This window comes from Bos taurus, chromosome 7 (genome assembly GCF_002263795.3).
Source record: "Bos taurus isolate L1 Dominette 01449 registration number 42190680 breed Hereford chromosome 7, ARS-UCD2.0, whole genome shotgun sequence".
Taxonomy (NCBI): domain Eukaryota; kingdom Metazoa; phylum Chordata; class Mammalia; order Artiodactyla; family Bovidae; genus Bos; species Bos taurus.
This window is the reverse complement of record NC_037334.1, coordinates 14875979-14891612: the sequence shown is the minus strand read 5'-3', so window position 1 is coordinate 14891612 and position 15634 is coordinate 14875979. Positions and strand designations below refer to the sequence as shown.

General features: G+C 53.3%; 1 protein-coding gene across 11 annotated transcripts in view; it reads left to right on the top strand.

The window, feature by feature from the left end:
• Window positions 1-15483, top strand: part of TYK2 (tyrosine kinase 2) — a 29643-nt gene extending 14160 nt beyond the window's left edge. For 7 of the 11 annotated variants that reach the window (XM_005208739.5, XM_010806822.4, XM_005208738.5 and 4 more), the window contains 16 exons: window positions 3703-3811; window positions 3901-4096; window positions 4186-4289; window positions 4467-4649; window positions 4723-4810; window positions 5679-5806; window positions 6981-7116; window positions 7197-7351; window positions 8690-8840; window positions 9661-9758; window positions 10031-10223; window positions 10599-10717; window positions 11135-11307; window positions 11521-11638; window positions 13165-13275; window positions 13460-15483. In XM_005208739.5, the coding sequence (XP_005208796.1) occupies window positions 3703-3811; window positions 3901-4096; window positions 4186-4289; window positions 4467-4649; window positions 4723-4810; window positions 5679-5806; window positions 6981-7116; window positions 7197-7351; window positions 8690-8840; window positions 9661-9758; window positions 10031-10223; window positions 10599-10717; window positions 11135-11307; window positions 11521-11638; window positions 13165-13275; window positions 13460-13594 (2197 nt within the window). In that variant the 3' untranslated portion in view covers window positions 13595-15483. The other 4 variants (NM_001113764.1, XM_059888106.1, XM_059888109.1 and 1 more) reach the window with 4 other exon arrangements.
• Window positions 15484-15634: the final 151 nt, after the last annotated feature.

Here is a 15634-nt window from a genome sequence, read left to right as displayed (position 1 = left end):
ATCCAACCAGTCCATCCTAAAGGAGATCAGCCCTAGGATTTCTTTGGAAGGACTGATGCTGAAGCTGAAAATCCAGTACTTTGGCCACCTCATGCGAAGAGTTGACTCATTGGAAAAGACTCTGATGCTGGGAGGGATTGGGGGCAGGAGGAGAAGGGGACGACAGAGGATGAGATGGCTGGATGGCATCACTGACTTGATGGACGTGAGTCTGAGTGAACTCCGGAAGATGGTGATAGACAGGGAGGCCTGGCGTGCTGCCATTCATGGGGTCGCAAAGAGTCGGACACAACTGAGCGACTGAACTGAACTGAACTGAATCCCATTCATGAGGGCTCTACCCTCATGATTCATCACCTCCCCCCAGGCCCACCTCCTAACGCCATCACCTTGGGGGTTAGAGCTTCAACATAGGAACTGACTGTATTCTTTTTTAAACTTCTATTTATTTAGTTAGTTTTGGCTGTGCTGGGTCTTCGTTGCTTTACTCAGGCTCTTCTCTAGTTGCAGCGAGCAGGGGTTGCTCTCTAGCTGTGGCGTGTGGGCTTCTTATGGCCGGGGCTTCTCTTGTTCTGGAGCACAGGCACTAGGGCTAGCGGGGTTCAGTGGTTAGGGCTTGTGGGCTTAACTGCTCCACAGCATGTGGAATTCTCCCAGAGCAGGGATCAAACCTGTGTCCCCTGCGTTGGCAGGTGGATCCTTATCCGCTGAGCTGCCAGGGAAGTCCAACTTTAGGGGAGGCAAACATCCAGTCTGTGTAGCTGCGGGGGCCCATGGGGCTATGTCACCTCATGGTTCCTGTTTGTGTTTATGACCGTGCTCACCTCTGGGTCTGGAATGCTGGCCCCTGGGCTGTAATGTTACACTGGGGGAGCAGCTATGTCTGTGATCTTTGACCTTTGTGTGTGTACCAGATTGTACTGTGTGTCACCCTGGGCATGGCAACACAAATAGGAAGTAGGAAGTCAGGAAACACCTGGAGTAACAGGCAAATTTGCCCTTGGAATACGGAATGAAGCAGGGCAAAGGCTAATAGAGTTTTGCCAAGAGAACGCACTGGTCATAGCAAACACCGTCTTCCAACAACACAAGAGAAGACTCTACACATGGACATCACCAGATGGTCAATACCGAAATCAGATTGATTATATTCTTTGTAGCCGACGATGGAGAAACTCTATACAGTCAGCAAAAACAAGGCCGGGAGCTGACTGTGGCTCAGATCATGAACTCCTTATTGCCAAATTCAGACTTAAGTTGAAGAAAGTAGGGAAAACCACTAGGCCATTCAGGTATGACCTAAATCAAATCCCTTATGATTATACAGTGGAAGTGAGAAATAGATTCAAGGGATTAGATCTGATAGACAGAGTGCCTGCAGAACTATGAACGGAGGTTCATGACATTGTACAGGAGATAGGAATCAAGATCATCCCCAGGAAAAAGAAATGCAAAAAAGCAAAATGGCTGTTTGAAGAGGCCTTACAAATAGCTGTGAAAAGAAGAGAAGTGAAAAGCAAAGGAGAAAGGAAAGATATACCCATTTGAATGGAGAGTTCCAAAGAATAGCAAGGAGAGATAAGAAAGCCTTCCTCGGTGATCAATGCAAAGAAATAGAGCAAAACAATAGAATTGGAAAGACGAGAGTTCTCTTCAAGAAAATTAGAGATACCAAGGAAACACTTCATGCAAAAATGGGCTCAGTAAAGGACAGAAATGGAATGGACCTAACAGAAGCAGAAGATATTAAGAAGAGGTGGCAAAAATACATAGAAGAACTATACAAAAAAGATCTTCATGACCCAGATAATCATGATAGTATGATCACTCACCTAGAGCCAGACATCCTGGAATGCGAAGTCAGGTGGGCCTAGGAACCATCACTAAGAACAAAGGAGGTGATGGAATTCCAGTTGAGCTATTTCAAATCCTAAAAGATGATGCTATGAAAGTGCTGGCTGCACTCAATATGCCAGCAAATTTGGAAAACTCAGCAGTGGCCACGGGACTGGAAAAGGTCAGTTTTCATTCCAATTGCAAAGAAAGGCAATGCCAAAGAATGCTCAAACTGCCACACAATTGTACTGATCTCACACACTAGTAAAGTAATGCTCAAAATTCTCCAAATGAGGCTTCAACAGTATGTGAACCATGAACTTCCAGATGTTCAAGCTGGATTTAGAAAAGGCAAAGGAATCAGAGATCAAATTGCCAACATCCGTTGGATCATTGAAAAAGCAAGAGAGTTCCAGAAAAACATCTATTTCTGCTTTATTGACTATGCCAAAGCCTTTGACTGTGAATCACCACAAATTGCGGACAATTTTTAAAGAGATGGGAATACCAGACCACCTGACCTGCCTCTTGAGAAATCTGTATGCAGGTCAGGAAGCAACAGTTCGAACTGAACATGGAACAACAGACTGGTTCCAAATAGGGAAAGGAGTACGTCAAGGCTGTATATTGTCACCCTGCTTGTTTAACTTATATGCAAAGTACATCATGAGAAACGCTGGGCTGGAGGAAGCACAAGCTGGAATCAAGATTGCTGGGAGAAATATCAATAACCTCAGTTATGCAGATGACACCACCCTTATGGCAGAAAGCAAAGAAGAACTAAAGAACCTCTTGATGAAAGTGAAAGAGGAGAGTGAAAAAGTTGGCTTAAAGCTCAACATTCAGAAAACTAAGATCATGGCATCTGGTCCCATCACTTCATGGGAAATAGATGGGGAAACAGTGGAAACAGTGATAGACTTTATTTTTTGTGCTCCAAAATCACTGCAGATGGTGACTTCAGCCATGAAATTAAAAGACACTTACTGCTTGGAAGAAAAGTTATGACCAACCTAGACAACATATTAAAAAGCAGAGACATTACTTTGCCAACAAAGGTCCATCTGGTCAAAACTATGGTTTTTCCAGTGGTCATGTATGGATGTGAGAGTTGGACCATAAAGAAAGCTGAGTGCTGAAGAACTGACGCTTTTGAACTGTGGTGTTGGAGAAGACTCTTGAGAGTCCCTTGGACTGCAAGGAGAGCCAACCTGATTTCCTGAAGGAAATCAGTCCTGAATATTCATTGGAATATTTCTGAATATTTGTTGGACTGATGCTGAAGCTGAAACTTCAATACTTTGGCCACCTGTTGCGAAGAACTGACTCATTTGAAAAGGCCCTGATGCTGGGAAAGATTGCAGGCAGAAGGAGAAGGAGACGACAGAGGATGAGATGGTTGGATGGCATCACCGACTCAATGGACGTGAGTTTGGGTAAATTCTGGGAGTTGGTGATGGACAGGGAAGCCTGGTGTGCTGCAGTCCATGGGGTTGCAAAGAGTCGAACACGACCGAGCGACTGAACTGAATTGAACCGAACTGGGAGTGGTGGGGTCTGTGGCTGGGCGTGTGTTCAGCTGCCATCTGACAGCTGTTTCCTCTGTGCTTGTGTGTGTCGCCTTGTTTGCCACGGTACCTGACAGTTATCATGCATGAGTGTGTGTCTGCTCTGTGTCTTTTTGAGTTTTCATGCGTGGGACGGTGTGACATCTCATGTGTGTGTTCAGACACAGTGTCTGACATTTCTCCCAGCTGGGAGTGTGCCCTGCTGGGCAGGTTTTATGTGTCTTTGTTGCCAGGCGTGGGTCCTGCAGTGCCCCCAGGTGCCCTAATGGTCCCCCACTCCTACCCACCACCCACCTAGGGAGCCATTTGTGCTGGCCAAGCTGAAGCCCGAGGCTGGCCTCTACCTTATCCACTGGAGCACCAGCCACCTCCACCGCCTCATCCTCACAGTGGCCCAGCGCGACCAGGTGGGCGTGGGGCGGGGGGTCCTGGGCCGGGGCTGGGCTCGCTCCCTGCCTGGACCCCTGCTCACCGCCGCCACCCCTGCTGCCGCCAGCTGCAGGCTCCAGGCACTAAGGGCTTGCGCCTGCGGAAGTTCCCTATCGAGCTCCAGGCCGGGACAGTCATGCTGGAGGGCTGGGGCCGGTCTTTCCCCAGCGTGCGGGACCTGAGGGCTGCCCTGCAGGACTGCTCGCTGCGGGCCGGCAACGACTGCTTTTCCCTGCGTCGCTGCTGCCTGCCCCGGCCCGGAGGTACAGAGATGGGGGCGCCTCGAGGGAATTTGGGTGGGGGGAGGCCTCTCCCATCCATGACAGCCCTCAGGGACCACTCCCACCCCCAGAGATCTCCAACCTCATCGTCACACGGGGGCCTCAGGCCAGCACCAGACCGCTCAACCTCAGTCATCTCAGCTTCTACCGAGTCCGCCAGGAAGACATCACCCAGGTGCGTGGCAGGGGTGGGGGTGGGGGGGGTTTGGGGGGCCTGGATGGGGGGGATGAGACTGGGATAGGGGATGGGGGGTGGGATGGAGGGAGGGGGAAGGAACGCTGCAGGTATGGGGCACCAGAGAGGCAGCCTTACGCCATTGTCATGGAGAGCTTCCCCTCCACGTTCCCCCAGCTGTCCCACTTGGGCCAGGGCACAAGGACCAACGTGTATGAGGGCCTCTTGCGAGTGGGGGGCGGAGGCCCCGAGGAGGACAAGGCAGATGGCGAGGAACCCCCCACGCCCGCTGGGGACCGTGGGCAGGAGCTGCGTGTGGTGCTCAAGGTGCTAGACCCCAGTCACCACGACATCGCCCTGGTGAGTGAGCGCAGCCCGGGGGCCGGGGCAGGATGGAGGGGCTGCGGCCTCCTGACCCACCGTGTCCCCTCAGGCCTTCTACGAGACAGCCAGCCTCATGAGCCAGGTCTCCCACGTGCACCTGGCCTTCGTGCACGGCGTCTTCGTGCACGGCTCCGAGAGTGAGTAGCCCTGTCCCCTGCCCCCGACACACAGACCGCCGACGTCCCCTCCCCGTTGACATCCTGGCCCCACTTAGACTCTTGACCTTCATCCCCATCCACTGACCCCTTGACTATACTCCGGGCCCTGACCGCACCCCAATCTGTGCCTGTTCAACTCTCACCTACACCCTGAACCCTGTCTACACGTTAACCCTTACCTGCACCGTGATCCTTGGCTACACCCCAACCCTCCACCTCCACTCTGACTGCAGACTGCATCCCAAACTCCCTTTACCACCAGACACCTCTACAGCCCCACCCTTGTGTACCTTCTGACCCCTTCTATGCCGTGGCACCATGCAGACCCCAGCCTTGCTGGCCCCGCTGTCTTCCCAGAGCTCAGCCCCTGTTCCTCCACCCCACCTCCTCTGCATGTACTTCATTGTATAGGGCGGCCACGGGCAGCCCCCAGACCCAAAGCTCCATCTCTCCTGCTTTCTCCCCAATACTGGCCCGCGTGCTGACCCCACACCCCTCCCAGTGCACAGGGGGATCCAAGTGTCACTCGGGCTCCAACCTCCAGCTCCTCTCCCTCCAATCATCTACCCCTCCCCCTGGCTCCCCAGTCCCCTCCTGACCTCCATCACTTACTCTCAGCCTCCTCTCTGCCTCAGCCCTACCCTGGACCCCAATGCTGCCTTGCACCTTGGCCTCACCCTGCCCCCACCTCAGCCTGCACTCCAGCCCATGTTTCTCTTCTCCCTAAAGTCACTCCCAAGTCTCCCCTGGCGCCCTGCCCCAGGGGAGCCTCAGCCCGTGGGTCCTGCCCCCGGCACTCTGGAGGGTGTGTGGGTGTGCAGCATCTAAAGTGACCAGGCCTTTGCAGACATCATGGTGACCGAGTACGTGGAGCACGGGCCCCTGGACGTATGGCTGCGGCGGGAGAGGGGCCGCGTGCCCCTGGCCTGGAAGTTGGCAGTGGCCCAGCAGCTGGCCAGCGCCCTCAGTTACCTGGTGCGTGGCCTGCAGGCTGGGCCTGGGTGGGTGGTGAGGGCCAGGGCAGCCCCCGCATTCAGGGGAGCATGCTTGCTAAGTCACTTCAGTTGTGTCCGACTCTTTGCAACTCTGTGTGGACTGTAGCCTGCCAGGCTCCTCCGTCCATGAGATTTTCTAGGCAAGAATACTGGAGTGGGTTGCCATGCCCTCCTCCAGGGTATCTTCCCAACCCAGGGATCGAACCCACATCCCTAATGTCTCTTGTATTGAAAGGTGGGTTCTTTACCACCAGTGCCACCTGGGAAGCCCCCGATTGGGTATGGAGGCGTCAACACATCCCTGTACCCACTAGATCTTTCCATGAACCTCCACTGCTCACCCACCTCTGTGGCTCCCATGTCTCCCCTGACTCCCCAGCTTGATATCCAAGACCCTAAGGGAGTTGCTTCTGTTTGCTCTTTCTTGCCATTCATCTTCAGCCCCCTTTGGTCCAGTCACCCATTTCCAGAACACCCTCTGTGTGCCAGCCTCTGTCCTAGGCCCTGGGGACCTAGGAGAGAAGAAAATAGGCAGAAGTCTCCGTTCTTGGGGGAAGCTGGCATTTTACTTGGGAGGGATAAACAAGAAACATTGGGTTGGTCAAAAAGTCTGTTCTGGCTTTTCCATAGCATCTTACAGAAAAAACTGAATGGACTTTTTGCCCAGCCCAATAATAAGTATATTACATGATGTGTCAGAAAGTAGCAAGAACTGTGGGAAAAAAAGCAGAGGTGGAGATGAGGATTTGCTGCAGTTTGGGGAAGAGGTGAAGCCTTAAATAGGTGGGTCGGGGAAGGTCTCATTAAGGGCACCTGGAGGGGATGTGGGGCAGGGGTGGGGGTATGAGGACATCTAGGGGCGGTGCATTCCAGCAGGGGGAGCAGACAATGCAAAGGGCCTGGGGCAGGAGTGTGCCTGACACAGGCTGAGGACAACATGAGGTCCTCTGGCCTTTTGTCCCCGAGAGCCTTGGCCTCCAGTGCTGGGAAAACAAGAAGGACTCACTGGGGATCTTGGACTGCCTTGTCACTGTGACAATGTGCTGCCATATCCATAATAACCACAACTGTCTTTTTTACCTGGGCCATGTGGGATGGGTAAGGGTAGGATCTACAGCCCCCAGTGACCATGCCCCCTTTCCACCCCACTCCAGGAAGACAAAAGCCTGGTTCATGGCAACGTGTGTGGCCGGAACATCCTGCTGGCACGGCTGGGGCTGGCGGAGGGCACCAGCCCCTTCATCAAGCTGAGTGACCCCGGCGTGGGCCTGAGTGCCCTCTCCAGGGAGGGTGAGGACCCAGGAGGTGCTGGACACAGGGATGGGCTGCCCCACTCCTTTACCTTGCTGACTTCTGACCCCGGCCCCCAGAGCGGGTGGAGCGGATCCCCTGGACAGCCCCCGAGTGCCTGTCTGGTGGAGCCAACAGCCTGAGCACCGCAGCCGACAAGTGGGGCTTTGGTGCCACCCTCCTGGAGATCTGCTTCGATGGCGAGGCCCCCCTGCAGGGCCGTAGTCCCTCTGAGGTATGGCCGGAGCACCCCTGGGCCCTTCCCACAAAGAGGGCTGGCACCCCCCAAGGAATCCAGAGGGCATGTTTCAGGGTTCAGAGATGCCTCCCCTCTGGCTGTGCAGCCTCATCTTGCTGGAGCTCCATCAGTTTCATCTGTCAGTTGCAGTGAACTGCAGTCCTGACCTCATAACGTGTGTGTTCCGTCACTTCAGTCGTGTGTGACTCTGTGCAGCCCTACAGATTGTAGCACACTAGGCTCTTCCCTCCATGGGATTTTCCAGGGGAAAATGCCCTCCTCCAGGGGAATCTTCCTGATCCAGGGATCGAACCCACATCTCTTACATCTCCTGCATTGGCAGGCTGAGTCTTTACCACTAGCGCCACCTGGGAAGCTGCATAAGGTCATGGTCACAGCAGATAGTCACATACTTTATTTATTTTTATAAAGTGATAGTTTTTAATGTATTTATTTATTCTTATTGCTTTTTAATTTTTGGGTGCTCTCGGTCTTCGCTGCAATGTGCCAGCTCTCTGGTTGTGGCCCTTGAGCTCTAGAGTACACAGGCTCAGTAAGTGTAGCACACAGGCTTCTCTGGTTGTGGCACACAGACTTAGTTGCCCAGTGGCGTGTGGCATCTTTAGTTCCCCACCCAAGGATTGAACCCGCATACCCTGCACTGGAAGGCGGATTCTTAACCACTGGACCACCAGGGACGTCCCAGGTCACATGCTTTAGTTTTAAGCAGTGTCCAGGCCATCAAACAGGCTGTCGAGAGGAGGGGTTCCCAGAGGATGCCCCTGACCCAGCTGAGGGTTGGGACAAGACTTCCAGAAGAGGTTTTAATTCCAGTGCAGAAGTACCACAATGTCCCAGGCTGGGAAGGGCAGCCTAGGTGGCAGACACAGCCTGTGCAAAGGCTGGGAGGCTTTAGTGCATTCAAGGAGCTGAAGACCGTAGGAACTTCCTGGGAGTTGGTGGGTGGGGCCAGCAGGACCTGGCCAATTAGAGGCTCTCAGTCCCAGGCAGAGGATGCTGTTTATAGACACCAAGGTGGGCGAGGCCTGGCTGCCTCCTTTCCATCCTCAGAGGCAGGTGGAAATCCAAGCAGAAAAGGCCAGGGTTGAGATGCTCCAGTATAGCACAGTCGGCTGGACTTGGGTTCCAGTCCAGACTCTGCAGTGATGGCCAGCTCTGCATCCCTTTGCAGAGGCTCAGTGGCCTCATCTGTAAAATGGGAATGACAGGAACAAGGAGCCAACTGGTCTACCCTGTCCCTCTGAGGACTTGACTCTGCCTCCTGCGAGACCAGGACTGAGGGTGTACACTGACTTCTAGTCTCCTCCCCACCAGAAAGAGCGCTTCTACCAGAAGCAGCACAAACTGCCTGAGCCCTCGTGCCCAGAGCTGGCCACACTCACCAGCCAGTGCCTGACCTACGAGCCAGCCCAGCGGCCATCCTTCCGCACCATCCTGCGTGACTTCACTCAGCTACAGCCCCAGAGTGAGCACCTCGCCAGGGCGGGGATCCTGGAGGAGGGAGGACGGGCTGGGATCCCTGCTGACACAGGCATGGTGTCCCCAAGTCTTGGTACAGTGGCTTAGAGTGTGTGTGGGTTTCTAATTCACTTAAGCAGAGGGGAGGGAATATCCAAGCTCTCCGTTTAAAAAAAAAAAGATTTTTTTTTTTTTTTAAATTTTTTGACTGTGGTGGGTTTTTGATGCTGCATGTATGGGCTTTCTCTAGTTGTGGTTAAAGCTATTCTCCATCTAGCTATTCTCCAGATGTGGTGCTTGGGCTTCTCATTGCGGTGGCTTCTCTTGCTGCAGAACCCTGATTCTAGGTGCGTGGGCTTCGGTAGCTGCAGCGTGTGGGCTCTGTAGTTGTGGCACATGGGGCTTAACTGCCCCGCAGCACACGAGATCTTCCTGGACCAGAGATCAAGCCAGTGTCCCTTACATTGCAAGGCAGATTCTTAACCTCTGGACCACCAGGAAAGCCCCTCCCCGTCCCGCCCCCCCCTCAGTGTTTTGCTTGAGGAGAGCCACAACTTCTTCGGATGAATTAGACCCTGGAAAATGTTTTGGTTGTTAACGGAAAGTTTGTGCCCTTAACCCAATCTCAAAATATCCCAGGTGTCAGTTTTGGTCCAGTCAACTATGCATTTTAGACAAATGGAATTTTTCAGCCCTTGTAAAACCGGTTTCCTTGTCTGGAGGATCAGAGCTGGGAGGGTAGCAGTCGTCGGCTTTCTGTGCCCTCAAGTATGGGCTCTTTGGGGGAGAGAGCGGTCGTCTGGACTCACCCACTGTGGCTCTCCCAGATCTCGCTGATGTCTTGTCTGTGAGCCCGGATTCACTGGCTTCAGATCCCACGGTTTTCCACAAGCGATACTTGAAAAAGATCCGGGATCTGGGTGAGGTGAGGGCGGGGCCTTGAGGACTGGGGGCGGGGCCTGGGTGCCCAGGGTGGGGCCTGGAAGACCGAGGGCAGGGCCTAGGCTGTAAGAAAACTCTGGCCTTAGAGACCCTCAGCTTCAAGGGAGGCCCTGGGGAATTGAAAGGGAGGCCTCGGCTCCCAGGGGCCCCCATCAACAAGGAGCAGGCGGGGCCTAGGATTTTCCAAATAGACCTGCCTGGAAAGTGGGCTTGGGGAGCTGGGGTGGGGCTGACCCTCTTGCACACTCCGGCCAGGGTCACTTCGGAAAGGTCAGCCTGTATTGCTACGACCCCACCAACGACGGCACTGGTGAGATGGTAGCCGTGAAGGCCCTCAAGGCAGGCTGCGGTCCCCAGCTCCGGACGGGCTGGAGGCGAGAAATCGACATCCTACGCAAGCTCTACCACAAGCACATCGTCAAGTACAAGGGCTGCTGCGAGGACCAAGGTGGGCGGGGCCCACAAATGTAACGAGGCGGGACTAGCGCTTGGGTGGGGCTTTGTGGGCGGGGCCAACATGACCTGGTCATGACCTCCGCCTCTCAGTCCTAGGCAGAGGATGCAGTTTGTGGACACCAAGGTGGGTGAGGCCGGGCTGCCTTCTTTCTATTCTGAGATACTTTTCTGAGATCAGGATGGGTGGAAGTCATGTCAGCTCCCTTGCCAGGGGACGGGTCGAGATTTGATCGTCCCCCCTGAGGACAGGTCCTAGAGTGGACGGGTCTTGGCTCTCCCTCCCCACCTTGGGATTAGGGGGTGCAGGGTGGACAGCCCGCGGTCCTAGCCTCCACCACCCTTATGGGCTGCCCCTCTCTGGTGTTAGGTGAGAAGTCGATACAGCTGGTCATGGAATACATGCCCCTGGGCAGCCTCCGAGACTACTTGCCCCGGCACAATGTCGGGCTGGTCCAGCTGCTGCTCTTCTCCCTGCAGATCTGCGAGGTGGGCCGGCCCGCCCCTACTCCCAGAACCTGCCCCCTCTTTGACCTGGCCTGAGCTTCCGATCCCCTCTGCTGGCCTCGACGCGTAATCCCTGGGCAGGCTCTCCTCCATCTTTGTCCATCCAGCCGATCATCCATCATCGGGCCACACCCGCGCTGGCCCGGATCCCCAACCCACGTAATTCCCACAGCTGACGTGGTCCCGCCCAGCGCCTGGCTCCTCCTAATTTTCTCGCCCCCAGCCTGGGAGTGCCCCCTTGCGGCCCCTCCTCTGCTGTCCGGCTCTGCTCCTGCCCGGTCTGCAGTCCTGCCCGCTTCTCACATCCTGCCTGCTTCTCATGCCTGGTCCGCGCCATCCTCGTCACGCCTCCTCAGGCCGAGCCCTGCCCCCACTGATCCAGACTCATCCCGCCCCCAGGGTATGGCCTACCTGCACTCACAGCACTACGTGCATCGAGACCTGGCTGCGCGCAACGTGCTGCTGGACAACAACAGGCTAGTCAAGATCGGGGACTTCGGCCTCACCAAGGCCGTGCCCGAAGGCCACGAGTATTACTGCGTGCGCGAGGATGGGGACAGTCCTGTGTTCTGGTAACCAGGCGGGACCCAGCGGAAGGGGTGGGTGGGAGGTGCCACGGCTACCCAGAGCAGACAGGGTGGAGTAGATGCATGCTGGGGCCCCAGACAACAGGGCCTGGGTTCAGTGACCCTGCCCCTCCACTCTTTAGGGCCACAGGGCTCCTAAGCCTCAGATAAGGACTCCAGTCTGGCCCGGCCCACGGCTTGAGTGCCCTTTCTCCCCAGGTATGCCCCGGAGTGCCTGAAGGAGTGTAAGTTCTACTATGCATCAGACGTCTGGTCCTTTGGGGTCCTCATGTATGAGCTGCTGACCTACTGTGACTCCAGCCAGAGCCCTCCCTCGGTGAGAGCCAGGCCCCACACCAATACCATGGATTTGCCTCACAGTCCTATTCTGTAAAGTTGGCCACTTACATTGCAGAGGGCTTTGACTGTGACAGAAACTCACTGAAATAGGAACTGCTAATTCTGCCATTTGCAAACCCCAGGGGGACATTGGGAACATGGCTTGATCTAGATCGTCAGATGTCATTAGGAACCCAGTTGTCTCCATTTCTTGACTCTGCTGTTCTCTGTGGTAGCTTTTTTTTTTTTTCCGCCACACCATGCAGCATGAGGGATCTTAGTTCCCTGACAGGGATTGAACCTGTGCCCCATGCAGTGGGCTGTGGAGTCTTAACCACTGTTAGCATTTCTCAGGGCTTTCCAGGTAGCTCAGCTGGTAAAGAATCTGCCTGCAATGCAGGAGACTCCAGTTCGATTCCTGGAAATAGGCTACCTACTCGAGTATTCATGGGCTTTCCTGCTGGCTCAGACGATAAAGAATCTGCCTGCAATGCGGCAGACCTGGGTTTGATCCCTGGGTTGGGAAGATCCCCTGGAGGAGAGCTTGGCAACCCACTACAGTATTCTTACCTGGAGAATTCCATGGACAGAGGAGTCTGGCAGGCTACAGCCTATGGGGTCGCAAAGAGTCAGACACGACTGGGCCACTAAGCACAGTACAGCACAGCACTTCTCAAGTGGACCTTCCCTTTAAAAAAAAAAAAAAGCAAGCCCGCCCTCTGCTTTGGCCACGGTGGACCTAGCTGAGAGGAGGAGGATTTTTCTCTTTCCATCATGATTCAGGACTCTGACTGGTCCAGCTTGGTTCACGTGCCCTCAAGGAAGCCAATCACTGTGTAGTTCTGTGTCGAGAGGAGGAGCCTGTAGTATGCGAGGGCTTTATGCCCAAAGCCAATCAGAGTGCGTATATAGGAGAAGAGAAAATAAGATTCTCTACAGGCAAAAACAACTAGCTGGGAGGCTTAGTAATAACATCAAACACCTAATCCAGACTTACACTATGAATATCAGTTTAACTAGGGACTTCCCTGGTGGCCCAATGGTTAAAACTCCTTGCTTCCAATGTAGGGGGTGCAGGTTCAATCCCTGGTGGGGGAACTAAGATCCCAGATGCCACATGGTGTGGCCAAAAAAGAAAAAAAAAAAAAGTTTTATCCAACTTCACAATAACCCCAGGTGGTAGATTTTATTACCCATTTTACAGATGAGAGAACCAAGGCCCAGAGAGGTGAAGTCATAAGTCTAAAAGTTATACAGCTGGGAAATGGTTGTTGTTCAGTTGCCAAGACATGTCTGACTTCTTGCAACTCCATGAACTGAAGCATGCCAAGCTTCCCTGTCCCTCGCCATCTCCTGAAGTTTGCCCAAGTTCATGTCCATTGAATCGGTGATACCATCCAACCATCTCATCCTCTGTCGGCCCCTGAGGGTCCCTTAGAATCACTGCCATCCAGCTCCCGGCTCCTGACCTCTATTGAGGTAGCTCTATCTCTTAAAAAACAGCTGCTCTTGTTTCTTCTGTAGAAATTCATCGAGCTCATAGGCCTCACCCAAGGGCAGATGACTGTGCTGAGGCTCACAGAGCTGCTGGAACGAGGGGAGAGGCTGCCACAACCAGAGAAATGCCCCTCTGAGGTGAGATCCTCCCTTTCCTTTTCCCCACCATGGGACCAGGGAGACAGTGGAGTTCACAACCTGGTGAAGCCAGCCTCCCTGACTCCCTGTGCCTTACCGCTACCCTGAGACCCCACCCCAGGGAACTGACTTTCCTAGACTTACTCCGTTTGGACTGCTATAACAAACTTTTTCCTTTCCCCAGATCTATTGCCTCATGAAGGACTGCTGGAAGGCAGAGGCCTCATTCCGCCCGACCTTCCAGAACCTCGTACCCATCCTCAGATCATACCACGAGAAATACCAAGGCCAGGCCCCCTCGGTGTTCAGTGTCTGCTGAAGCCCACCAGCAGCTCTGTTTGAGGGGGTTGGAGCAGACAGTACCCACTGAGAGCAACTCCTGGTCCTTAACCTAAGAGGAGCTCAAGATGGGAGGCCAGCCTCACCGACTCCCTGTGCCTTACCACTATCGGGCGACCCCACCCCAGTGAACTGACTTTCCTAGACTTATTCCGTTTGGACTGCTATAACAAAATACTGCAGACAGAGTGGTTTATAAACAACAGAAATTTATTTCTCATGGTTCTGGAGGCTAGGAAGTCTAAGATCCAGGCACCAACATGGTTGAATTTTGGTAAAGGCTCTCTTCCTGGTTCATAGCCTGTGCCTTCTCACTGCATCCTCACAAGGTGGAAGGGGGCAAGGCATCTTCCTGTAGCCTCTTTTATAAGGGCACTAATTACATTCGTGAAGGCACCACCCTCATGACCTATGCACCTCCTAATACCATCACTTTGTGTGTGTGTGTGTGTGTGTAAGCACGCGCACACGCATGCATGTGTATGCTCAGTCATGTCCAACTCTCTGCAGTCCTATGGACTGTAGCCCACCAGGCTTTTCTGTTAATGGAATTTTCCAGGCAATACTGAGTGGGTTGCCATTTCCTACGCCAGGGTATCTTCCTGACCCAGGAATCGAGCCTGCATCTCCTGTGTCTCCTGCATTAGAGGCAGATTCTTTACCACTGAGCCACCTGGGAAGCCCCATTTTTGGAATTTAGAATTTCCACATAGGAATTTTAAAGGGACACAAATATTCAAATCATGGACCCTTCCAAAGTCATGAGCTTGACACAGACTCCTGAAGGACCCAGGACAAGGAGCTAACCAGGCCCTTGAATTTGATTCTTTTTTGGCCATGCCACTCAAAGTGGGACTTTAGTTCCCCAACCAGGGATCAAACCCATGCCTCCTGCAGTGGAAGTATGGAGTCTTAACCACTGGACCACCATGGAAGTCCCAAAGCTGATCTTTCTGCCCTCACCTAGCTCCTGCCCTTTTGGCCCACTATCTCCCCTAACAGGGTATAAACTGGTATTTCCTCTGCTAGAGGCATGGCCCCTGGGCCCTTTTTCAGCAAGGATCTGCTCCCCTGAGGACTGCACCTAAGGCCAGACACTCACAGCAGAAGAAGCGGGATTCAAATCTTCAGCCTTTGCTCACCTCCAAATAACCAGCCAGCAACTAGACCAGTGCCTAGAACACAGAAGACCCTCAAGATATATGTTAAATATATCAACGAAGGACTGGGGGGCCACATGCCATGTAGTTAAGATTGCCAGTTTCACCCTTTTCTCACTGTGACCTCAGGCACATGGCTTCCCCTCTTTGAGCCTGAGCTCTCAACTATGAACTCGGGATGTTCCTGCTTGCTGCCTCGTTATTGTTCAGTTACTGTTGTTCAGTTCAACTCTTTGCAACCCCATGGACTGCAGCACACCAGGCTTCCATGTCCTTTACCATATCCCGGAGTTTGCTCAAACTCATCTCCATTGAGTCAGTGATGCCATCCAACCATGTCATCCTCCGTCACCCCCTTCTCCTCTTGCCTTCAGTCTTTCCCAGCATCAGGGTCTTTTCCAGTGAGTCAGTTCTTCTCATCAGGTGGCCAAAGTATTGGAACTGAATTTCAGCATCAGTTCTTCCAATGAATATTCAGGGTTGATTTCCTTTAAGGAGCATGATGTCCATGTGAGAGCTGGACCATAAAGAAAGCTGAGTGCTGAAGAATTGATGCTTTTAAATTGTGCTAAAGAAGACTCTTAAGAGTCCCTTGGACAGTATGGAGATCATGCTGCCTTGTAGGACTAATGTAAAGAGCTAGTAAGGTCATCAAATGCTTAGCAGATATGCAAACAAGTGCTTAATAAACATTTGATATCATTATTAATCTGGTGTTTGCTCACATGTTTCTACTTAATGGGTGTTCTTGAGATGGGTCAGTTACATTGTGAAATGAAAGTCTGTCAGTCATGTCTGACTCTTTTCAACCCTATGGACTATACAGTCCATGGAATTCTCCAGGCCAGAATACTGGAGTG